This window comes from Semicossyphus pulcher, unplaced genomic scaffold (assembly GCF_022749685.1).
Source record: "Semicossyphus pulcher isolate SPU_LCO1_2020_fin unplaced genomic scaffold, fSemPul1.0.p SCAF_3, whole genome shotgun sequence".
NCBI lineage: Eukaryota > Metazoa > Chordata > Actinopteri > Labriformes > Labridae > Semicossyphus > Semicossyphus pulcher.
Genome location: NW_027211704.1, coordinates 20,698,229 through 20,724,727, shown reverse-complemented (window position 1 = coordinate 20,724,727; position 26,499 = coordinate 20,698,229). Strand labels below are relative to the sequence as shown.

The window sequence follows — 26,499 nt, the reverse complement described above, 5'->3', positions numbered from 1 at the left end:
CCCCCTCCGCATGGCCCCACCACACACACACACACCACCATTTACACCACATACCAGAGCTCATAGTAACCACCACCGTGAATGCACTAATATCATAAAAGGATCCACTAAATAAAACAAATGTACACGGAGAACAGCACAAATATCATCAAATAATTACCCTGCGTGATCGTGTAGTAGAGTTGTTTAATCGTCTATTTATAGCTTGCTCGGCCATCTCTCATGCATTGCAAATGCATGGCATCGCCATGCAGCGGAATTGCTTCCCAGCCTACCACTGTACTGCAGAGTAGACACACCCCTCTCATACACACGCCTCACTGCACACATTTGCAATATGTCAAAGAAATAATGGAACATAATGCACAAAATGGGAGATTCAAGACCAGGCGTAGCTGATATTATTATTCCAGTTGCATGATATCGATGGTGATTGTGTTAAGGCTTATTTAAATTTCAAATGTAAGATTCAAAGCCTAAAGCTGCAAAACAAAGGCAATCCGATGAACGAAAGAAACACGACCTCATTTCCTTCTAGAGAGACACTACACCGTATCTAATGATAGTATCTTTATCCCCACACCGCGTGCCCATTGATTCAGAGATCACAGGCAAAACGATGTTGCTTTAAACCTCACGCGGTCAAAGTTGTTTACCTCTTCGTTACCTCTGACGTCACGACACACCCCTGTTTGAAGGGGCGGCTCTTCACGTTAAGGGCACTGTAACTGACCAATCAGAGTAGGATTGGGCTGAAATGTCACCAACCACAACACGGGAGACACGCCGAGCCCACCTGTGATTGGTTACCGGAGGGGCTGGGGGGAAATCCCTCTTTCCCGTAGAGGTCCTGAAGAGGGGGCGGTGCATAACAAAAAGTAATGGCCATCTATTTGGGTCCTGAAGAAGGAGGGGTATTGCTCGTCGGACTATCGTAGGTGTGCTTGAGTTTTCTTCATGTTAGCGCGTACGTTTGCCCGTTAGTGATATCCAGTTGCGCCTCAACCGTTTTTCCGTTAGACGTTCGTTAGCAACGGTCGCCAAACGGTTAATAAGCTGGCTGAACTTGGTGCCGCGTTTTAGGGTTAAAGCAGGCAGCTAGCCACGCTAACGTTAGCTACTACCAGCGCCTCTCTAGTGAGCCAACGTCTGGAAGGGCGTACGAGTTTGACATTTTCTCCTCAAGTCTCCTCACATTTCTGAGTTTAGTACAACGAGCCTCACTCTCCTCAAAGCTAGCCCACCCCGACAACATGGAGGGGACACACTTCCTAAGAGCATGAAGACGACGAGAGACGGCAACTGAAGAGGATTAAAAGCAACTCGGTCTTGATGGGGAAAAGTTGAGCTGAGGTATGAAACTCGCGTGCACAGGAGGAATGCTAAAGCCGAGACTCGAGTTGTTGTAAATTCTGTTGCTCGAGACCGCATTAAGAAACATGTTAAGCATAGTTCAAATCTGTTGTGTCAATGTGTTTACCTGCGTACTTGTGTAACTGCTTACTACCTATATGATGATTACCATTGAGTGTGTGTGTGTGTGTGTTACTGTTGAAAATAATTCAGCGTTACATAAACGGAGCAGCTGCAGGTCAGGTACTGAGGGTATAGGCCTACTAAGTGACTTGCGACATGCCATTTTGCTTTTGTATTGAACAGGACTTACAACTTGGGATAAGCTGAAGAAAGGTTTCAAGTCTCTCCTATTGTACAAGGGCATGCTAAAACCTCAGGTGAGACATTTTTTCTTTGCTTTAACGTGCACACGTGTGTATTGATGGTCTGCTGTCTTGATAAAACACACTGAAATTGTCAACTCACGTGTTATTAAGCTGTAACTCATGTTGCTTTGAAGTTTAATATTACTTATTGAATTGGTCATTAGAAGCATATTTGCAGAACAGATCTTTCTTACAAGTAAGGTAGAAAAAATAATGTTAAATTATTATAAATAATGCAATTAAAAATCTGTGATAATAGAGTATAGAAACAATAGCATTTGCAGTTTCTGCATTGACATTATCGGCACTTTTAAAACTTTGGTTAACTTAACATGACCTGTAAAAAAGAGACCTAAATCAGTGGCACTGCTCAAATCAAAGGACTGTGTTTGACTCTAAGCGCTGTGAAATCAAAAGGAATTTGCCAATAGGATCCATTTAGGTGTAGGTTGTTTTTCCATTCCAAATGACAACAGTGTATCATGCAACTACAGAGTGAACATTCTCACTCTAAATTACCTTCTTGTTATTTGGGCATCCCTTAACAGGGTCATATGAAGTCATATTTTATTTACTCTATAAAAATATTATAAAATGTTAATTGGCTGCAGGGTTTTCAACAACTATGCAGAATTCAGCTCTCTCGTCATGAAACACACTTTTACAATTTGCCTGTGTGAACCTTGTACAACAACGACTTCTCTGTCTCTTCACAAACACACAGTTGCTAGGTTAGATTATTTATATTTCCACAAATATATTTTTACCGCCCAACAACTCACTTTATAGTTACAGAGAACGGAGCTTCTGGCTGATAATGGCATAATTAATTACAACAAGGCTCTTGTCTTTCTTCTATCTGAAATTCAAACAGCCTCCAGCTCTTTTCTCTCCGCTGCTCGACACTTAAAAGAAAATCTGAAGGGACCAAAAACAGCTAGCAGCACTGGGCATATAATTCCTGGCTATTTTCTCAGTGCGCTTTCTGCTGTCATTCTCACACCTATCCATTTCTGTTTATGAAACAGTTTGACTCTTGGAAAAAATAGCAGGTAGGATTTTGTTTTTATATCAGCTGCTGCATTCCCTGTTTTGGAGAAGAAGGGAAAAAAATGAATGGGGCTTTCCTTCTCAACAACTTCTTGAGATCAACGGTCACATATGCTCTGAATTTATATGACGTGGAAATTTACGAGAGAACCTGTAGTATTTGGGACAGAACAAAGGAGTTAACCCGAGTGTGTTTCATCATTTGAATCAATTCTCAATTAATTAAGACGAAAGAATGGTGACGATGAGCCACAAAATGGGCTCAGTTTTTGTCTTTTATTGATTGTAGTGTGTCGTCAACAGAGCTGTGTGCTGCGGCAATGGTACAGTCCATTAGTTCTCCTGTACAGTGAAAAGTACCCCGCCCCCTCCCCCCTTTCGTGACTACAGTAATTGGTCGCTTCCTCTCACATGTAACCCTATAGAAAGAAAGAGGCTGCTGTACTTAACTGTAGAGACCCACTTGTATGTACTCTGTGCATGCGTGCTGTTTGCCACATATGTTCAGTTGCCTTTGGGACTAATGAAGTGTTAAGTTCCCCCTAATGTCCTTGGGTGCTAAATTACCTCCTGTGGTTGATGGTTTCTAGGCCAAACACATCACACAGGTAATGTTTTGTTGTATATGGAGCGCAAGTCATGCAGGAAAAAATCTTGGAGAACAAAATATATGCTACTGCTTGATATCGAGGGCAGTTTAAAAGATACATGTCAGTGTATAACCAGATAACAATCCTTTTAGATAACTTGTAAAAGCTGACTTTTCATTAGAAGTGCAAATGCTAGTCACTTCCTGTATTTAAATTTTTTTTTACGACAAGTATTTCCTGTAAGAGAGACAGTGTTTTATGGAGCTTATATAACTTTGACTTGTGGGCTAAGTGCATTTGCACCCACCTCACCCACATGTCTGTTGTCTGTCCGGTTCTGTCCAGTTAGATGTCGACGTGCACGACTTCTGTGTGCTTGAGAATGTGCATTCTCTGTCAAATTCAGCATAGACATAAACAGGACTTTCGGTGTGTGTTTGAGTGGGCCTCTCCCTGCCTCGTCTCTTTCCCCTCTCCAGAGTCCAGCAAGGGGCCCAGCATAAGGGGGCAGGCTGCCGTCACTGCCTCTCTCTCTCCCCTTGCAGGCCAGCGCTGGGGCCTGGGCAGGGGGGGGAGTGGTGCAGAGACCATAGGGTTGGACACGGGACATGGGACCCCCCACCCCTTCCACCCCCAGTTTAGCCCATCCTGTGTGGGGCACAGGTCACCTTGTCATGTGCTATTACTGCTGCTGTAACATGCTCCCTGTGATCGTAGGAAAAGAGCATGAGATAGACCCGTGGAGGGTGCGGGAGGGAGAATGAGAGAGAGAGCGAGGGAAGGGAAAAGACAGGACTGGACTAGTCTGCTCAGCCAGTTGTTTAGCCGCATTACAGACTCAGTTTGTCTACGTTGTTGTTGTAAGGTCCACATTGTCTCATTTTGTTCATTGTTCTCTGTCCTCTGTTTTTTTTCTCTCAGGACGTTTCTAAACACCAGCAAGATTGATATTAGAATTCTTCTGTGTCAAATCCAAAATCATATTTTCTTTCAATATTTTCTTCACCTTCCAGTTTTCTCCTCCCTTAATTTCCCCTTTTTTTCTGCCTTTATTGTGGACCTACATGCACGTCCATGTATGAACCACAAGCTCATGTTTTCCATTGTAGCTCAGCTCTCTCTGCAGCCCGGGTCATTCCAGATCTGAATTGTTTTACGTCTCTTCTGTACTCGTAGTGACCCAGCCCGAGGTATGCAGTATAACACATCGCCTTATGTTTTCTCCCTCCCAACCCTCTCCACGACTTCTCCCTGGTCTTTTCCTTCTCTCTCTCTCTCGCTCTCTCTCTCTCTCTCTCTCTTTCCTCTTTTAAATCTTTATCCCACCTTCTCGCTCTCTTTTTTTTCCCCTTTAAGAGAAACTTTTGGCAGCATGGAACAATTTCAGAACCATTTGTGGGATTGCGTCATGTGATGTAGACGGCGGATGCTCATTGGGCTGTCCGAGGGCCTCCTTCTCGCACTCAGGCGTTCCACAGCGATCCCTCTCTTTCTTCCAGCGCTGTTATAGGTCTGGATGTGATTCCGACTTTGACTCTTATGTGTTGGGATGTGGTCTGTAAGCTCATTGCTGACATTCTTGGGACGTGATGCCAGAGGTTTTTTTTTTTTTTTTTAATTTCCCGCTTTCCCCTCTCTCTTCTGCACGTCTGTGTGCAGTTAAAATGATCCCTCCTTGAAATGATGTGTGGATCCTCCTCTTTACCCACTTTGTTATATCTTTCACCATCCTCAATCACATTTAATTTCAACACCCAGGCACTAATGGTACCGCTTAATTAGGTTTGTTAGTTGGTGGACGTTGCTGGAGGTCGAGTTTTTATAATCGCTTGATATTGACTTTGATGAAAGTTAATCTAACATCTGGGCTGCGGTCCAAACCTTTTTTCAGAGCTGAGGTCTCACTTAGGTCTTCTGTAAGTAATAGGGCACCTGACAAGGAAACCAATGGCCACTTTCCTGTTTGGTTATCACATACTTAGACAATAGCGCAGCTGAAAATGAAATGGCGAGCACAACAGAAGGAAATAAGCTACCTTATGAGTGGTATTGGACTCTTGCCACTGTCCGTCTTGGCACTTATCCCTGCACGATTATCTCCCAACAGCTTAAACTCACTACAGATAAGGTAACTGCAGCAGTAAAACAAAGACTCAGGAATTACTTTAAGTGTTACTATTTTTCCTATTAGCATTTAACAAGTATCTACTCTGTTCCTCAGGTTCACACCATCTGCAGTTGTGACTTTATTTTGCACTGATTGACAGCTAGTGTCAGCTAATTAGAAGGTGTTAGAGGTTTTCATTTGGGAAACTGGGATGCAGATGGCGCAATCAATTTGCACTGTTAAATGTGACACAGGTTTAGTAATTTCTGTGGATTTTATGGAAACTGTGCTGGGGTATTCCCTCAACTACACAGGAGTAAAAATAAATGTGTTTTTTAATAAACATTTAATAACTTAGAGGTCTAATATCGATTTCAGTTTTGTTCTCTTTGGTGGCACCTTTGGCGATAAACAGTAATGTGGGAGGACGGATCCCAATTTAACCTGACGTCTACGCTTGGCTCCTTTTCTTACGGTTGTAATTCTTGATTTTCCTCCCTGACGGTCGCTTTCCTTTTTAGACTGTTTGCCTTCATCTGAGCGTCGAATTTGTTTCTTTTTCTTTGGATTTTCACTTATTTTTGAAGTTGTATCTGCAGTCATCGATCTTTTCTTTGATTGTTCAGCCACAGTAGATTACTGTTTACCCACAACACTTGAAGTGACCGGAAAAGCAGCCGCTTAGCTCCGCCTACCCTCTCTGGCAGACCAACCACTTCTGGGTGATGGAAAACGCGTCACTAACTGGGCGCCACTTGTGATTTTTTTTTCTGCGAAAGTCGCCACAGACACCCAGTCTGTAATCCTGCAAATGCAAAGGCTTTCATCAGTGGGCCATAGGCTCAATCACCATTGTGTTACCTCATTCGCCGATAGATAGTGACTTAGCAGACATTTCTTTAAATGAAAATCTTTTTTCTGTTGTTTAGGTTCAGGCGAATTAAGATATTCAGTGATAAGACATTACGAGTGTTTTTTTTTAAAAAGATATGCTGATCTTAATTCAGTCCAGATCATAAGGGCGCTAGACCATTGATCGTCAGAATAGATGAACTAGTATCAACTGTTAGGCATTAAGGCCGCAGCAGAGGGTGGCACGTGTTTAAATCCAACCAGGGGCCGGTTCTAACATCAGTGCCTGGATTATGAGACACATGCGTGTCATTTCAGCCATGATGTGAATAAATCAAAGGAGGAAAAGATGAGTCACTGCTCCTCTGCATGCTAAGTGGCACTTGTTCTCCCGCCGCCACTTTGTTGGGTAAAAAGACGGGGAAACTCCCTAGCCTCTCCTCCAGCTTCACCAAAATTGGGCTAATGTCTTTATTTTGCAGCTTTCACCACCCAGTTAAAATGACATGCTAGAGTCAGTTTGTGGTCCTGCGCATAATCAAAGCAGGCCTCATCCGATGCTCATCGGCCACTGCTGTGTTACTCACAGCAGGAGTATGCTGGTACACAGGACTTTTCCTTTCCAGTCCATCAATTAGTGTTATATGTTAGGGTTATTTAGTTGTCGATTTAAAGGTGCTTATTTTACATTACATGATCAATTCTTCATTTAACTTTTATCACATTTTCTGCTGTGAAATGCAATTGTTTTAAGTATGTGCTTCTTTTTCCTGTTTTCTGTAATTGTAATTATACATCTTTGTTATGCATTATAAGTCAGATGAAAGAGGACATCTGTGCTTCAGGAAGCAATACATGTTTCCCTTTTTTTTGCCATTTTCATGTTCAGAGTATATAATCATCTTACAGGAGTATTAAAAAATATACAATTTGTAGCATGAGTCATGGCATTGTTAGGTTTTATCCAATCTCCCTAATACGCCCTCAGAAAACAGAATAACTGGACCATCCTTCAGGGATTTTTACTCATTGGCCGAGCAGGGGGGTGTGGCGGTTGTCACATGTGGTGTTATGTGATCCATCCTGTGGGTACCAGTCTCTCTCGTACATGCAAGTGTAAACACACACACACACTCAGGAGCATCACATCACACCAAAAACAGCACCTTGAAGATGAAAATGTGAGTGGAAAAACGCAGAAATAAATAATAGTATAAATGTGACGCCAACATGAAAAGCACGCTGCTCCCTGATAGATGCTTTTTCCCCTCAGATAAGGCGCTGTCAGAGATGAGACACTTATTTTTTATTTTTAGCCAGTAATTGAAGTGTCTTCTGACCGCTTATTTTTAGCCGTCTTTTTAAATCACAAAAACAGGCTGTTTGTTTTGTGTGCCTCTCTCCCTGTGTGCCGCTGCTGTGTCCACCCCTCGTACTACGACTCGCTCGTATCGGCACCAGCCAGCAGGGTATGCTTTGTGACACAGAAAGTCACTGTGACAAAGAGGTCACCCCTCCCCTACTCGCTGTATCTACGTTTATATCGCTGTCTGTTTTTACTCCATCTCTCCAGCGTCCCCTCCACCCCACTTCTCCCTGGCCTGCTTCTCTCGTGCATCCCTCCCTCCCTCCCTCCCTCCTCCTTCACTACTGTCACTGCTCTCGCCTTCAGGCTGGCACTTCCTCTCTCCTGCTGCAAGCAGCAAACGGCCATTCAGAGGGCAAACGATGATATCTGACTCATCTAAAGTACGAGTGTTGTGAGGTTTAATGCACACAAAAGAAAAGTAAAAATGTCCCTACAGTGTGGAATAGTCAATGTTACTCATTTATTTATTTGCATCCTCATTAGCCACTACAAAGGGTGCAGCTACTCTTCCTGGGGTCCATGAAATTACCCTCTATACCCTCTTAAAACTGCTCTGACCAAAAACGACAAAGCAAATTCAGTAAACAACCTAGGCCATTTGAGTATTTGGCATAAATTAATGTAACAGCCATAATGCTCAGGTAGACGTTCTTCATGTTCAGAGAGATTTGTCTCCTTCAGTTGCTGTAAGCTTATTCCTTCTCATACTAGTCATGTGGCTGAGATGAGCTACCTTAATTAGCCTCAGTAGCTCTACACTTCACATGGAATGTGTGCAACATTCAAGGTCACCAAAAGACTATGATTCTCCATATTTCATCCTACCTTATACATCCATTCCTTTCATATACTTATAGCATACAAAAACTAAAGTAAAATTAAACTGTTTGATGTTCCTGTATGAATTGCTCCCGCATTAAAAAAGTTTGAGTATTATATACAATATTAAGAACAGACTGCTTTGTTTCAGACATCAAGAGCAGAATCATATTGTTCTCTGTAAATAATGTGCCGTGATCATGATCATGATGATTTGTCAGGTCTGTCCTCAAGAGAAGAAGACACCTACTTTTAAAATGCTTGTTTGTTGAACGGAGGTCGAATCGATATTTTCTGATGCATTTGGGAAAGTCGGGAAATCTGAACGCTGAGCGGCTTTCGTGACACTGACCATGAAATGTTAAGACATATTAAAAGTGGTTTAGTATAGATATGTCATACAATATAAAAATGTTAACCACAGATTCAGTTTTCTTGTGTTCTGGTTGAGGTTGGGATTTTTTTGAGCAGTAGGGTGACCCGAGCTTGCTTGAACTTCACCCACGTTTAGTATGGACAACATTGTAAAATTAAATATCTTAAAATGTGAAACAACATAATACCCCCTCTTTGCTAAAGCAACCTTTAAAATTTTAGTTTGAAGATGTGATTTTAAGGCTGCTGTGAGGAACCTTCATTGGCAACCCCTGGACAAAGCAGTGCGTCCTGCTGTCTGTTAACAGCCAAACATAGCCCACACCATAAATATTTGCCATCGAAAATGTAAACAAAGGCTCTGTTGGCAGCACACTGTTAATCGCTGTTACTGACAGCAACCCGGTAGAAGCGGTAACAGGCATTAAAAGTAACTATATAGAAATAATCTTGTCGCTGATAGTCTTGTTTGCTATCATAGCTCATTTAGAGGCATCAGTATTCATTTCAGTCTGTTTGAAAACCAGATGAAAACTCCTCACAGGAGCTTTAAAGACGTCCCTCTGATTAACCTTGGCTCTGAATGAACTCCCTGCTAACTTGGAAGTTTCTTAAGGTCATATTATTGAAAGTGGGGTGTCTGTGGCTTTATTAATAATTCAATACATTTTTATCCCGAACGTTAAGTCGCAGCACGACACTCAGTTTTATGTCAAACCAATGAAAATAGATTCAAGTATATCTTATTTCCAGCATACAGATTTACTCATGCTTTCAATAAGTAACATTTCTGTTGTTTTTACCTTATTTAGATGTTTTTTTTATTGCTTGCAAAAAGATTTTCAATAGTTTTGATAAAGCTGGTGAAGCGTCTCTGTTGGCTCGACTAGAACGAACAATTGACTCATCCTTATAAATTCCTTATAAATGTTAACAGTTGCCTTATAGTTTGGCTTGGATAAGAAAAAGTGTAAAAAAAAGTAGACCTAATTACCATGAATAAAACAACAGCTGTCATTCTGCATGCTTAGTAGGAGCTTAACATCATATTTCTGCCAAAATAAATGTTTTCCATTTTTGCATGGAACAACAAATCTGCTTACAACCTGAACAGTTCTGAGTTACAACAGGTCGGAGTTCCAAAAGTTTTAATCCAACACCTTCAGTGGAAAATTCTAATGTCCCCTCTGCTACATGCACTATCAAAGCAAGTATTAGTCATTCTCTTACTGGTAAAACTGTCTAATTACACTACACAAACGCGCCGCTGTTATATGCTTCTTATCCAATGTCGTCATCATACATAGCAGCTTCTATTAGTCGGCCGTCAGATGACAGGGCAGTACTTGGTTTCCCGTCATGGAGCAGGGTCAGCATAAACAAATCACCATCAAAGCGTTACTGTTTTATCCTTAGGCCTCATGCCAGCGTAACACATGACGCATGAGTAATATTTCACATAATTGCTGCAAGGGAAGAGTTAATTGATGCTGCCAAACGCCCCAAACAAAATATGTTTATCACTCAAGAGTAGGACATTCAGTACAGCTCAAAACCTGTTTCCTGGCTTTGCGTGCCCGAGACTGGAATGAGTACAGATCTGGTCTAATAACCTGATGCATTATTTAGCACGCTCTCAATACCACTGTGCATTTAGTGTAATGGCCTGTCAAGGCTGAATGCAATCACAGAGGACTGACTTCACCGATCAGTTGATGATGTAGGAAGGTAAACGGGTGTTTTTCCTATTGGTTCACAGTGAGCGATGAGTGAGGAGGCCTCCTGGGATCAGTTTGCTTACACACAGTGGAGCTGTTTTTATGATTAGCGAACGGCTGCAGCATTTATACTAGTCACTGTTGTGTATCATTACATTACTTGATAGCAAGATTTTGTAGCTAGTATGACGGACCTGCCAAAATGACTAATTATGTGTGGAAACCAGCCATAGACTCTGCACATTGAGTACTCTACATGAGAATGGGTGCCAGTTTTATGAAAGAAGCATGACAGTACGACGAGGACGCTTGGCAAACTCTAATTACAGAAAACAGTATCTCTATGGAACTAGTCAGAAATATCTTCTTCTAGCCTGTCAGTTCATTTTTAAGTGCTTTCATACACCTTCAAATAGAGCCTTGGTTTGGAAGGTAACTCAAGTGAGTGCTTTAAATGTGAAAACCATGCCTATTCATATCACATCCCCTTTATAGAGTGTTATCATACATTGAATAGCCCCGAGGCCTTATCTTGATCTGTTCACAGATGAACCCTTTTCTAACACTGACATGAAGACGTGAAATCATTGCTTAATGTGATTGATGATTAGTGCAGCTCTCAAAGCCAGGTATGTCATTCTGAAGGACCTTTGACTCAACATGTGTGCATAAACTCAGCTTAAAGGGCCAGTTCACTGGTTTTCAAGATCAGTCCTATCATGCTGTTACGGGGAGCTGATGCCATTATGGTAGAAAAACAAGGCGATTTGGCTCTGTGCCTTTGGAGAACGCTCGTCATATTTTGGATTCAGCGTCTCTCGCTGGGCCGTTCCTTTCAGAGAGAGGGCTGCAATGCACGCTGGATGTTGTAGGAATGTAGAATGGGCGAAACCACGAACTGTTTGTACAACTTTCGCCAATTTCAAATATTATTGCTTCTATCGATTGCAGAGAACACCAGCTTTGACTGATGGTGGCTTTTTCCAGGGGCGAATTGCTCCTTTAAGAAATCTTGGAGAGAGAAACACGAGTTGTGCTCTGAGACAATTAGAGAAAACAAGAGAGTTTAGGACACACCCTGGTTTATTCTGTCACTGGAAACCAGGCCAATCTGTCATCATATCTAAACTAAACAGTGTGGACTGTGGACACACTGGTCTTAGAAACGGTAAATGCTCTATTGCAATTACAATGTTATATTTGTCAGGCTTTACAGTGTACATTTAACCCACTACATTGTTGCTTTTTAGTTATAATTTTGAATTTGAGTTGTCTTTACATCAATTCCTGTGTTTCTTTGTTGTCTATTACTCATCAGATTTAAGTTAATCCGGATACAGAATTCCCCACATGAACATGAGCTGTCAGGTGCTGCCACTTCCGTTGGTTTGCATGTTCGCTGTTCCACCGTATCAAACTTGTGGATGTGTCAGATATTCCCTGGTGAAGCATGTGGTGCTGCAGTACAAGACGTCTACATACGACGGAGGCGCTGCAGGCCGTGATGCCTGCAGCAGTAAACCAATGACTGGATCCTCTGTTTTCCTCTGCTTCCTTTGACCTTTTGTTTTAATAAGGACTTCATGTCCTCGTAATAAAATTGGTCAGGAGCAGACTTTGGTTTAAAGGCAGACGGTTTAATTTCACCGTTGAGCTGAATAGAAAAATAACAGATACACCGTTGTTGCATCTGCTGGAGTGTATGAGACTTTTCAGTTGGACCCGTGTTTGAGTGATGGAGCGATCTGTCAGAACATTTTAAATTATTCAGCCGGGCCCTTTCCTTCATTGGCTGTTGATTTGTGAGTTTGTCGAGGTTTGTATCGGATTAGTTACCGTCCCCAGCCCCTCCCTCCCTCGGCCCTCCCATCCCCTTCCATCATTCGCCTCGCTTACCCTCCTCAGAGGAAGCAAAGAAAAGAATAAGAAAGGAGCTTTGTGAAAAGGACAGTGATTGTTTGTTTATGAGGATGCTAGCCTTGCGGTGACATGCCTTTTTTTTCCCCCCTCTCCCTCTCACAAGGCTGTTAAGTGAAATAGACACTCCGAGCGCTATGTAATCAAATGTAACCCAGATCCAGCATTTAGAAGGGAAACGAGGGTTTTTCCACTTGATTCATATGGCCCCCGTTCCTCGCCCCAAGGCACATGCACTGGAGTCAAGTTCCCCTCAAATGGGCTGGACTGAGGACTTGATTTTGTCCTGAAGGATGGGACACTGTTTGGTTGGCATGGAGACAAGTAAAAAGAGGTGTGTCTCCCTTGATTTACAGCGTTATTGAAACAATAATGAGATTATGATTAAATATTCCTGAATTTACTTTAGATGCTGGAAGTTGGCTGCTTTATTCAGTTTTTTCCTTTTTTTCCTTCCCTTATTGATTGGTGGCAAAGTCATCGAGCAAGTGAACAGCTTGTATAACTGGAAGCTGATTACATTTGTCTTTTTTTTCTCTCTCCTATTTTTCCTCTCTTTGTTTAGTGATGGAGACAACTGTTGTGAGTACGTCCACGCTGGCCCCTGATGAGTTCGATAGGAACGTGCCGCGGATCTGCGGCGTGTGTGGCGACAAAGCCACTGGCTTCCATTTCAACGCCATGACCTGCGAGGGCTGCAAGGGATTCTTCAGGTACATAAATGCATATGTAATGTCACATATACACTGTAAAGCTGACACAAATTTGCATATCTAATACACACCAAGTAGGCCTTGTGTAACAGCTCGTCAGCTGAATGAAAACAAAAGCATACATATTGACCACGTTACTGACACATGTTCATATTAGAATACTAACAAAAGTCTGATCTCGCATACATATAAATAATGGCCACCCACACACACACACACATTAAATGTAATTACCACCCGCAGTTACACGAGAACAGCTGACAACATTGGAGTTCGCACTAATGCCCAGCAGCACGTCGAGAATATAAATAAGCTCACTCCTGTAGTTAATGCCTCGGCTGCTTCATGCTCATTCATACACACACGAGTTTCCAATTCAACCAAAGACTAAACTAGAGCAAATCATTATTTTGTAAGCCTGCCGTGCGCGACGTATCCGCCAGTTTGCGCCTGTTCCTCTCGGCAGTGTTGATATTTAAAGGAGAGGATGAAAAAGACGGATGTTTGATAATCTCCTTCCTCGTCTCTCAGCTGGCCCTCGTTTGAACTCTCACCATGCATGCTTCTTCTCTGTGTGCTTTTGCTCACATCTGTGTATAATTGTTCATACATACACGTACTTCACTGACCAAATCATTATGCTTTGCGTCACCATTTGGCAAGACTCATCTTTTACCCCTGAATTCCTTGGCGCGCGGTCCCAGGCTTGGAGGGCAAAAATATGTTTCCAGTTCTGCCATGATTTTTATTTGAGAAAAACACTTGGTGCTGTAACACAGGTGCTGTATTTGAGCTCTGTTATCAGCATAGTTACAAACATGTTTAGGCTTACACATAGTCTTAACCAATCTCTTAATACAGTGACTGATTTCCTTGAACTTTGCTTTTGAATATTTTAACACACTGTTAAATGTATGTGATTTATTTAGGCGCAGTATGAAGCGCAAGGCAGCCTTCACGTGTCCCTTTAACGGCAGTTGCACCATCACCAAGGACAACAGGCGCCACTGCCAGGCATGCCGGCTCAAACGCTGTGTGGACATTGGCATGATGAAAGAGTGTAAGTATGACATGTGACCTGTTTGTCTTCAGAGCAAACCTCGTAACCTTACATGTTTTCAAGTCACCTGCAGTGTACAAATGATGATTTTAATAAGTATACATTCTAGGATGGGAGAATGTTTTTATGACAACAAATGAAAACTCTTATATATAACTATAGCCTACTGTATATAAATTTAATAATAATAATAATAAATTAAATCTGCTTTCTTGTTTTTCATTTTTTTTGATGGGTAGTAACATTTACACAAAGCTGTTAACAGTTTTGGGGACCTACTGTCCCCTTTGTATGTATTATGTAATATTTGGACTGGGGTCAAGTATCTCGGGGTCTTTGCCCCCTTTGCTGTGTTTACATGTTCTATTTGAACTAGCAGAGCCTCCTCACATTGTATACAGAAAATATACTCCATCTGAAGTTTAAACACCTGCTGTTATGTACAATCTAGCGAGGCCTCCTCTTAGCACACAGTCGTGTTTATTTTGCTTCTCTAAATAGCAGGTACATTTCTTCTTGTTTTCCCCTGATATCCGGATATTGTCCACAGGCCTCTTTTAAGCAAAGGCCTCTGACTTCCAGCTCAACGTTCTTTTCCCTTGAGTGTGTTTTCTGGGAATACCGCAAGAGTGGAGGTGGCAGCAGCACTGCCATTTACTGTACATGAACAGGAGCCAGTGGCGTTGCTGTTGCAAAAACAGCCGCATGTTGTTGAGTCTCAGCGCTCCCTCTCTCTTGGTTTCTGTGAGCTAATTCAGTGGCTAGAACAACAAGGAGCAAACAGAACAAAGACAATGCTTTCAGTTGTTCAGTGCAGCAGGGGTCTCCATATGGACCCGTCTCCTCCCATGTTCTTCCTCTAGAGAATAACAACCCCCCTCCACCCAACACCACATTGACATAGCTGTCATCACAATGTGAAACACAAGTACATACTGGAAGGCTTAAAAACCTCAATTCTGTAATTTTGGCTTCAATGTATCTTAAAGTCATTGTTGCCCTCGCCGTGGGCCCTGCTTGTGCTCCACCTATTTCTGCTTGTGTTTATATAATTGTAACACATTCTCCCCTTCTTTGTCTCCCTTTACTTGCACTCTCAGTCATTCTGACAGACGAGGAAGTGCAGAGGAAGAAGGACCTGATTCAACGGAGGAAGGACGAGGAGGCCCAGCGCGAAGCAGAGAGGGAGGCCCGGCGTCCCCGGCTCAGTGATGAACAGAGCCAGGTCATCTCCACGCTGGTGGAGGCTCACCACAAAACATATGACGACTCCTACTCTGACTTCTGCCGCTTCAGGGTTTGTGTCTAATAATTCAATACTTAAAGCAACCAATCACATGAACAATTATTCCCATCTTCAGGATATATCTACAGATGTCTCACAGAATAATGATAAGTATCATAGAAGACGACGGATAACAATTATGCTGCTTTAGACAGCATTTGGTCACTACTGTACTCCCATGAAATAACAGTATTACTATTAAATGAGTGTGGGAATTATTGTGATACCTTGTAGTGCATCAACAAACATTTATTTGCTGTTAATCCTCATCAAGCCTGTAGTGCTGTTCTGTTGCATATACTAATATTTATCTTTGTCGAGCTCTAGAAAATACGCAGATGGTCAAAATAAAGTGCAGTTTTAAACCTCACATTATGTATTTTTGAATATAAACGTGAGTAGTAAAAACGTATATATTTGGGTCTTTAAATGTGACCTTTTCTCCTATCCAGCCTCCTGTGCGCGAGGGCCCAGTGACGCGTAGCGCCAGTCGAGCTGCCTCTCTCCACTCTCTGTCTGACGCCTCCTCTGACTCCTTCAGTCACTCTCCAGGTAAGACGCACTCTCTGTGACATTAAGTGAAAAGAGTGGACTTACAAATAACCTGCAAAGTCGCCCGTTTGTAGGAATAATCTAGAAACATTGTCACCCTACTAAAATAATAAATTACTTCTTAAACAAAAATATCTTTACATAGGAGAGGAAACTATCTCACACCATTGGCAGCCCTGCTTTGCAAACATTAATATCATAAGAGCTTATAGTTAAGAATGCAGTGTGTTTTCCAGTTCAGCTGTTTGCATGTTGGCTTGTGTAATCTGTTAAACTGCTTTACTGAGAATTCAGTGGGAATTCTGTGAATAACGCGACCCCCCATCTCCAACCCCCGGACACCTGACTCCTACTAGTAAACATCAGTTCATTAATGCATCCGTCACTAATGGAGTGAACTCAGCGAGGGACACGGTCACATGGCTTACCGCCAACACTCAGCGGAGACAAATGACTCAAAACAACCCCAGCTAGCTCTGCATGCCTCACATGTTGTCGTAGCTGTCATACAGGCTTTCATCTAACTCCTACTGACCTGACACTCGTGTATTTTCAGATGATTCTTTCCATCAACAAACCCTCTTTACTCCCAAGATTTCTCTGGGGTATCTCAGCATAGAGTGTGTCTATTCATGGAGGAATGGTGTGACATTGATGTGCTGTATGTATAACTAATTTTCTGTCTTTTCTCTTCCTGTGTCCTCCCTGCTGCGCGTCCTTCATCTTGCTCGCTGCAGAGTCGGTTGACACCAAAATGAACTTCAACAACCTGCTGATGATGTACCACGAGCAGGGCAGCAGCCCCGACTCCAGCGAGGAGGAGGGCTCCAGCTTCTCCATGCTGCCCCACCTGGCTGACCTGGTCTCCTATAGCATCCAGAAGGTCATTGGCTTTGCCAAGATGATCCCTGGGTTCAGGTGTGTGTGTGGATGTGTGTGGATGTGTTTTTGCATTCTGCATCTTCGACATCTGACTTTTTCACATTGCCTTAGTCGTTAAATTGACCTCATTTGTAGAATTTGATTGGAGAAGGAAATGTTGTTTTGCATCCCACTGTGACAAAGATATAAAACATCCATCATTTCTGGGCTTCTCTGTTTTTTAACCTTTGCAGCAGACTTCCTGCTTATGCAACAAAGTTGTGAAGTCTGGTAAAATATAGTGTTTTTAAGTGCTAAATGTACAGACAGAATTTTCAGAACTCCTCCCATTTATTCTTTATTTACATATCTCTGAATGACTCTTAACCTAAATAAGCGTTGAAGACTTTGTACACCTGCTTGTTTTTCTGCCCGATTAGTCGATATTGTGCCACAGCGATTGCTGTGGTCTAAAGGCCATAGGTTACTGAAAGACTGTATACTACAGATAGCTGACGCATTGTGGAAAATGTTTTATGTCATGTTGTTCCTTCTCTGTACCAGATTACACATTTGCTACTATCTTGTTGTTGGTGTGAAGTTCAGCTCTTGAAGTGTGTTAGTATGTGATTGCCCAACCTTAGAGGAAGACACACCTCTAGTTCTGAGTACTCGCCTGTCTGCACCACATGTACACCATCAGGTTCATCTGAGTTTAAGTCGTACATGGTTGATTCAGACAGAATACTTGAATAGAGTAAATAGACACGAGGCAGAACATTATGTGTGACTGAAGGCAAGATTACAATTACTGTCCAAGGCCTTTTCTTAGTTTCCTCTCCATCTAACCCACATGGCAACTGTTGCCTTTCAGCGTGTTTGTCTGTCAGTGCTTTGACAGGGACAAAAGTCTCAGTGTCTTGGGGGTCAACACAAAGTCAAGGCTAAAACGAGTTGAGGCCTGTATTTCCTGAAAGTTGTCGTCCTCACTGGCAGCGAGTGATGGACGTGGTCGGATTACCTTTGGAATGTTTGTCCACTTATGATCTGCTGCCTAAAGCCTGAAATCACTGCAGACCTCCCCTAAAGATTCGCAGGTTTTAACTCATGTCTCCTGCTGGTTCAGGGGTTACGTTTCCAAACCGAGAGAGAAATTTCATAACGTTACCTGATGTAGGATTTCACTTTGACAGTGATGGCGCATAAAGTGGCATCATTTTGGCTTAAAATGAGTTTTTGGATGTGTTTTTCTTGCTGCACAGCATATTCTGATAAACTTTAGAGACTTTGACTGACCACGAAACCGCCGTCAGTAAATCATTGATAAGCGACATCCTTTGAATTGAAATTATACAACTGATAAAGTGACATAAACATGCAGAATGAACAGTTTCTTGTCACACTTGTCGCATCAGTTCCTGTTAAACCAGACCTGATCAACATACATGTTTAAGGTTATCTGAGGACTGTGTTTAATAGTTTACTATTTGTGGTTCACTAACTCAGTAGGTGTTATCTTTCCCTGCAGGGAGCTGACTGCAGAGGACCAGATTGCCCTGCTCAAGTCCAGTGCCATAGAGGTGATTATGCTGCGCTCAAATCAGAGCTTCAACCTGGAGGACATGTCCTGGAGCTGTGGCGGGCCCGACTTTAAATACCAGATCAGTGATGTCACCAAAGGTCGGTTTTAAAGCTGCCACGTGTACACTTTTAGATTGCTGTGATGACTACCCTTACTTTTTGAACTATGTATATGCATGCCCGTCTACTCATTTGGCTCAGCTGACAGCTGAAGAAAAGAAGCGCATGTTACACATTAACACTCGGGCTCAGAGCTGGAAGGAAGCAGCGCAGCGTAAAGGAGGCGATTAGTTCATTAGTGTGTGTGTACAGATAAGGTTACAGGCAGCGGCCCCTGCACACACCCATAGGAAAAGGATGCTAATGCACGTTTTTCTGCTAAACCAGTCTAACATATCCGCAGGAGCCCCTGTGGGCATGGCTTTCATTTGCCTTTCAAACAAGACCCCTCTGACTGGGATCAACCAAAGAATGTCACTCATGACCTGCTCACCACACAAAACAACCACTGTCTGGAGCAGGAGAAGTGTGTGTTCCTGACAGGAATTTGTGCTTTTCTTAAAATATCCCTGAATGGTCGACATGAACATGACTGGAATACAGATTTATGTGTTTCTAATGGAAGTTTTAGATCAAGATTAACCAGAAACAAAGTTTAACTCTCATCTACATTGATTTAAGATGCATTGTGCACATGGTTTCACACTTTCATCAGTTAGACTTCTTGTATCTTAGCAGTTGTAGTTACTGCTGTGTATCGTTAAAATGTACATTTCCACTCTGATCAAAGTAACACTTTTTAATGCTTCTTTTTATCAAGTTAATACATTCTTAAACTTAAAAGCAAATCTTTAAAATGCTTCAACACCTCAAGACTAGCCTCTGAATTGAAATATAAATACAAGTAAATTATTCAATTAGTATTGATTTATGAATGTACACACATTTGTTTGCCTTCTCATGTAAACATCTACATAAACAACAACCCCTCCCCCTCCGAGAAATGGCATAAACGCTGATTTGAATTCATATGTGCTGATTAAAATACATTCTCACCCATTACTCTGTAGTGAAAACAAACCTAAATAACGCGCAGCACGCAAGAAGAAATCCTCTCCAGAGATGATTCCAACAGGCAGAGTGAAATATTAATGAGTAAGAGGGATGCTAACGTTCCCTGGAGGGCCTTTTTTCTGTGATATATAGCGTGGAGCTGATTCTGTGTGCTGCATGGACAGTAATGATGTGGTGCGTCCTCTATAGCGGGCCACACTCTGGAGCTGCTGGAGCCGCTGGTGAAGTTCCAGGTGGGCTTGAAGAAGCTCAACCTGCACGAGGAGGAACATGTGCTGCTGATGGCCATCTGCCTGCTTTCTCCAGGTACTGTATGTCTGACTGTGTGGAGGAGGGGACATATAGAGGGTCAGCAGCATGAATTGTTTATGTGTTGTGTTGTTTGTCTCTATTTTTCTATGTATAGAAAACGTTCATTATAGTTTTATTGTTTGAGCAAAGAAAAGATTATTTGAAGCGCTGTCAGTCAGCGGAAATCGCAGTGAGGAGCAGATCTAAGCTACATTTTTCTTTATACACTCGTTGGATGGTATGGATTTTCAGAACATACAGTGCATATATTATACATGTAGAGTTATGCGAGTAAGCAAGCATGTGTAACTAAGTGGATATTTGCATGCCTTTGTATATATGAGGCACCTCATTAACAATGCATGCATGTGCTCTCCCTGATCTAAAATTAACAAACCACCTGACCAGAGTGGTAGAAAAAAAACGGATAAGTTAGAGATAGTTTTCTGGGACCATTAACACAAGCCTTATAGTCCTCAGTCCTCAGCTGTAATTGTTATACTTTTATAACCATAAATATCTGCAGATCGCCCAGGTGTGCAGGATCACGCGCGGATCGAAGTCCTCCAAGACCGTCTGTCAGAGACGCTGCAGGCTTACATCCAGCTCCACCACCCAGGAGGCCGGCTGCTTTACGCCAAGATGATCCAGAAGCTGGCCGACCTGCGCAGCCTCAACGAGGAGCACTCCAAACAGTATCGCTCGCTCTCCTTCCAGCCGGAGCACAGCATGCAGCTGACCCCGCTGGTGTTGGAGGTGTTCGGCAGCGAAGTGTCCTAAATGCTCAGAGGTGGAGACGCAGCGGGAGACGAGACCCCTGGTGGTTAAAAACGAAGGGAGAGAGCTGTGGATGTTGCTGGATGGACCAAATTGGAGGTGTGGAGTGTGGAGCGAGTGGAAGAGAGAAGGTTGTGTGTGTGTGTGTGTGGGTGCGTGTGTGTGTGTGTGCGTGCGTGTGTGTCTTGTCTAATCAAGTCTCGGCGTAAAGGCCAAGGTTGTATGGAGAGCAAGCAGATGTTTGGAGACGCAGTAAACAAGGACACTTCATATAATACAAATTCAACTATACATACAACCTCTTTCTACATACAGTGTTTTTGTCTGTATTTAAATCAACCAACAGCTGCTTCAGATGCCTGGACATTTTGTCTGTGTGTACGTGACGTACACGCATCAACTCAACAAACGCACTCAGTTATTCATTTAGCCATTCAGTTGAGCTACCTCTTGGTTTTACTGGGGTTGTTTTATATTTACATCACCTGTGTGAAACAGTAACTTTTACTCGGAACTATTTAGATACAGTACGGACGACATTTCAGTTTACCTGTGCAAAAGCAGTGCCTGCACATTACTTTGAATTTTTACGATGTTTGTGTTTCTTTTATTTTGTTTTTCATCTGCTTCTCTCCAAGGCAGCATATGTATATGACTGTGTATACAAATCAAACACATGCCTTTCACCTTTCACCAAAGGTATGGTCAACTACTTTCTCAAAAAAGCTTCCAGTACCTAAAAATAACCTTGCTGCTGCTCCACGGCTCGTTTCACGCATGCAGCCACACGGCATGCGAGCAAGTTGTGCGACTGGCCTCGCAGCCTATGAAGGAAAATGACATTATTTAGATTTACTGCAGCGTGCAGGACTTAGTCTGTAATTTAGTAATGTTTTTAATAGGACTTTGGGGTGTTTGAGGTGAGAATTAGCCACTAAATGTGTTAGCTACTTTTACACTGCTAACTGTCAATCAAACCGAGCCCGCATTATGGCTCGTTTCTCTCTTTTTCAAATTGTTTTCCATTCTTCTTCTCTTTTTGTTTAATTGTTTATTTCCTTGTAAATAGTTAATTACTACCACATGTATCCTAAGCACTGTTATACCACCTTTACTCAAGCCTATGTATTGTTATACAGTATCTATATTATCACAGATTTTAAAGGGCTAAGACGCCAAATCTAACTGGAATATTAAATCGAGGCCAAAGCAAGGGGCCTGTCTTGTTTATATGGAGCTGCATACCATACTTGGAATTGGCATAGCTATGGATGTAATATCAACGGATGCTTTTTGTTTTATACGTCAGTTCACCTTTAATAACAATTCCATGAATTGTTCCTCCTCAGTATACCGCGAGCTCGGCGGGCGGAGAGCTTGGGAAGCTGCTTCAGACCTCCACAGATATCACACCCTTTCATTTCTGACAGGGAAGTGGATTTTCTAGAATGTCTGAGGGCCTGACTGTGGTGGTTGTGTGCACCTCCACACCCAGGCCCTCCTGTTTGATGATGTATGCTGCGCAGCCCTCTAGTGGCTGCATTGTGTAAATACCAGGTATATATATAAATATGTAATATGTCCGCCGCTGTACATAGGGCTACATAGATATTTCTCAAGGCAAATTTTTCAGAAATATATATGCAAATTCAATATAGACCCGTGTTTTGTTTTGATCCATTATCACTACGTTCTGAGACACTATGCTCTTTGTTTTGACTTTGGTAAGAATGAGTTTGAGGATTGGCTTCAACAGGGATTGCTTGTGTATTTGACTCAGTCAGATTATTTGTTTAGTGGTGGGTTGATGTATTTGCCTAATTTTCCATGTTCACTCTCAGAAAGAGGACAAGCTAAACATACCATGCTGCTCTCTAATATAAGCCATATAGATCACCAAGCTAGTTATACACCTGATACAGTACAGCACATCAAAGTGATGATCCGGAGCCATGGGTACTCTCATTATATAAACTCAGTATGCTATTTATCCATGGCTTTAGGACGATAAGCTTGTGTTTGATTAGAACTCATACGCCTTTCTCTGCTGTCGTCTTCGGCTTATGCTTCAGACAGCTTCTAATGGCTTACAAACCAAACTGCCGAGAGAAGTGAAATGCTTATAGTTAGATGTCAGTGATGTATGGCGCGCTGCATGTGGGATTATGGTAAAAAATATATATGTCATGACACGTCTTTTATATTAAGACAGTTCCCCTACTAATGTAACTTTCTGTAAAATTCAGACGATTTCGCAAGAGCCAACTTGGCTTAAAGGAAATCCTCTGGAGAGATGATTCAATGTGTTTTATTGGTTTTGTGATGGAAGACGGTTTCTGTGATCGGCCATAAAGGCTTCCTATGACTCAGACCCGGAGCCTCTGTCGGCTCAGCAGGCCCGGGTCACTGTGAGATCTTACGGGAAGATGGTCAGAGAGAGCATATGTTGTGTTGGGAGTGTTGAGCTGATCGATTCTCTGCTTTGTGAGAAGTTGTTGCTTTAATTCGTTGAGCCCACGTGGGTTTCTTTTTTTTTTCTTTTTTTTTTTCAACCCACCACAAGATATCAAGTCCATTTCTGTCACTGTGGCTTTATTCCAACACTTCTTTGGTCACTGTGACTCCGTGCATGCTGACAGTCGGGGATGTACACGACGTATATAATCTGCATAGCACAGGTAGTGAAATAGTTTTTGGATTTTTCCATGTTCACATAATCACAATGACTTTTCCTATTAAAAATCATGGAGAATATTTAGTGTATATTTATAATTCCAAGTGTCCCACAAATCTCCCTGCTGTGATTGAACTCCAAGGAGTTGCGGCTCGAGTGTCTTTAGGCAGTACCACTCATATGTATAGTATGTCAGTTTGATGAGGGGTATGATGTGCTTGGTTACTGAACACTGACTTTTGACGTTTTGAAAAGTCTCCATGTTGATTTTTCTCTGAATACATACTTCTGTATGTAGGGTTTGATTTTTTTTTTTTGGTCCTTTTTTGTTTATGAGATAGAGATGCAGTGTTGATTTGTGTATGTTAAATACAGTGGGAGGTTCGGTGAACATGTAAGTGCCACGGGGAGAGTTCCCTCCACACAAGAACAGGGTAAAAGAGGAGTTGCTCTTGGGAATTTGAAAACCAAACAGGAAGAGTCTCGAAGATGCATCACATAGCCGCTTATTGAACTCTCTTTCCATGTCCTTATATTACATCCTAGGCGTTACACTTTGTGATGTAATTGTCTAGAATGTCGGCAAAGCCGCTTATTGAACAAGTAGTCATTATCGAATTTCATTTTGTGACTTAGTATGGGATTAAATGTTGTTTTTAGGATTCTTTTCACTATTACCGTAAAATTTGGAATATAAGTCGCACCGGAATAAAAGGCGCAGTCTGTTTTCTAAAGCTATTTATTAATAAAAACATGTATACAAGTTATTTCAACACAATTTCAATTGATTTTAATGTTTCCGCCATGTTGAGTTTGCAATCCTGCTAGCTACCGGTGGCGGCTGCACTGCCGATCATGATGGCGCATGTCTGTGACGAAGCTTTATAGCGCTATTGTCTTGGTAAAATACCCTAACGCAATAAAATACCTCTCTGCATTTCATACTGGTATATTGGTCGCACCGGTATTTAGGACGCAGCTCAGTTTTTAGATGGGGAAAAAAAATGTTTTAAAAGTGTGTCTTATACACCGACTTTGACGGTAATTCCCCCCGACATGTACATAACATAGTACAGTTAGATTTAATGATGGTGCGTCCCCAGACTTCCCTGTTTGGTTTTCCCATGGTAGGCTGCTCAGAATCCGTAAGTTTTCAACTCTGCATTGTGGTTGTTTCAAAATACTGGAACTTGAAAAACCATGCGTCGACGGGGAATCTCCCACATATTAAACAGATCCATCTTTCGGTGAGATTTCCTCATAACACAGAACACAATGCCTGCAATATACAACTTATGGTACACTATCACCAGCAAGCTTTACAGGATATCATGTTAGACATTTTTGAAGATTTTTGTATAACTGTTGCCAATACAAATCCTGTCTGTACAAACGTGTATGATATTATCATCCATAGAGAACAGTAGGCCATCTCCCATTCAAAGGCTTTCAAGTCTTTATTATCCTTTTGATTTTTTTTGTTCTTCCCATTAGGACAGGGATTGTAATGGAATCAACTTAATGTAGTTCTTATAAAAAAGGAGTGTCCACAATGGATGTACACCATAATCTACCTAAAAAACCTACCTCTTTTAGCTCAGATTTTTGCTTTAGCATTAAGCATTTGCCTCTGTTTTTACTTTTGTAATATTTGTATTCATGTTGGTATTTATTGCTGTCTAATGAGTCATACTTCAATGATTACCTCAGAGATATCTCACAGATTTGGGAGAGTCCAGCTAATGAAGTCATTCATAGGTTTTTTTTTTTGTACAGTTTTTTTTTTCTTCTCAGACTTAGCATTGCCTTTTTTTTTAACGCACAAAATACCAGGAGTGTTTTTAATATAGTGCCTGCACTCTGACCAACGGGGCTCAGACTGGCTAGGGCGAGGCTGCATTCACTCCAATAAAGAGACGTCCTTCTCTGCAGGTTTTGCTCTGTCTTTGATTTTCAGCAACAAATGCAATCAATCTCATTGCTGTGTTGCTGAAAATCTAAGTGTCTCAGAGCAAGCTGAAGAGGAGAGCGTTGTGGAGTGGATGCAGCTGTAAAGAAGGAAAACCTGACAGACTTTGCGGCAGTAGGAGAAAGAGAGGTGTGTTTGTGCTCCACTTGGTGACGATAGCATGGTCTTTGCTCCGTAGTACGCCATCCTTACCTTCGACCCGCTACTTTTCCCGTCATTTCCTCCATCTCCTTCCTGTTTCTTCACCTCTCCTTCTGTCCTAAAGTCTATTGCACCTTCATCATTCCCTGCCGATGTTTGGGCTAATGTAGGAGAAGTGAAATCCTCAGTATCCATGCAATGCTGCTTTTTATCTGGAGCATCACCAAGTTGTCTCTTATTGACACTACATTATAATGCAGGCATCGTCCAAAATGTCGGCCACCGACGGCGCGACAAGCCTCATTGGAAGATCGTGTCTTTTCAAATGAACACAACTTAGTGGTGCTTATCGGGGGAGAACTTCCCCTTCAAATCCTAGTATCATATTAACAGAGCAACTACTCACTTTGGTGAATTTAAACCAAGTTTTTGTTTTGTATTCATGTCAAACTGCTTCAGGTAAACACTGAATGAAATAAGAGAGGTTTTATTGATCAGTGAATACTGAGGAACGATGGTCACATCTACCCTGAGCTGTGTGCCATAGCGTGACCCTTTCTAATGCAGGGGAGGGGGTGTAAATGAAGCTGGCTTCAGATGATGTCTGAGTGTGAGCTTGGCCTCTAACTTAGTACTCTGTCGGCCACGTGTATCGATCGTTTATTAGGAATAAAATTTGAATCTGGCGTTGAATTCTTACCCTGCATTGTGAACCCAAATTGTGCCACATTCAACTAAAATGCCTGAACCAACAAAAGCACTTAATGTAATGTTTGTAACACATGCATACTTATGAATCTAGCCATAAACTGCCTGTGTTGGTCAGCATGATATGGCTTCAATTATCAAAAAGAGTTAAGTCACTTAAATTCTAATGTAATTGCAATTTATCTTTTTGTCTCTTTTTTTTTCAAAGATCTTCTTTTTTCTATTATAAATTGGTGTTTATGTAATGTTATTTTTGTCAGATGTTTTGCAAATCAAAAATAAACCGTTGTACATA

General features: G+C 41.9%; 1 protein-coding gene across 2 annotated transcripts; it reads left to right on the top strand.

The window, feature by feature from the left end:
- Positions 1 to 907: 907 nt before the first annotated feature.
- LOC138605756 (vitamin D3 receptor B) lies at positions 908 to 26,499 on the top strand. 2 transcript variants are annotated; one of them, XM_069678179.1, is made up of 10 exons: positions 908 to 934; positions 1,660 to 1,733; positions 13,084 to 13,231; positions 14,161 to 14,291; positions 15,392 to 15,588; positions 16,029 to 16,128; positions 16,866 to 17,046; positions 18,518 to 18,669; positions 19,834 to 19,950; positions 20,462 to 26,499. In XM_069678179.1, exons 3-10 carry the CDS (start codon positions 13,086 to 13,088, stop codon positions 20,713 to 20,715), a joined length of 1,278 nt encoding a protein of 425 aa, XP_069534280.1. In that variant the 5' UTR covers positions 908 to 934; positions 1,660 to 1,733; positions 13,084 to 13,085; the 3' UTR covers positions 20,716 to 26,499. The 2 variants fall into 2 exon arrangements, with proteins under 2 accessions (XP_069534280.1, XP_069534279.1); XM_069678178.1 differs by lacking the exon at positions 908 to 934 and adding an exon at positions 1,180 to 1,353.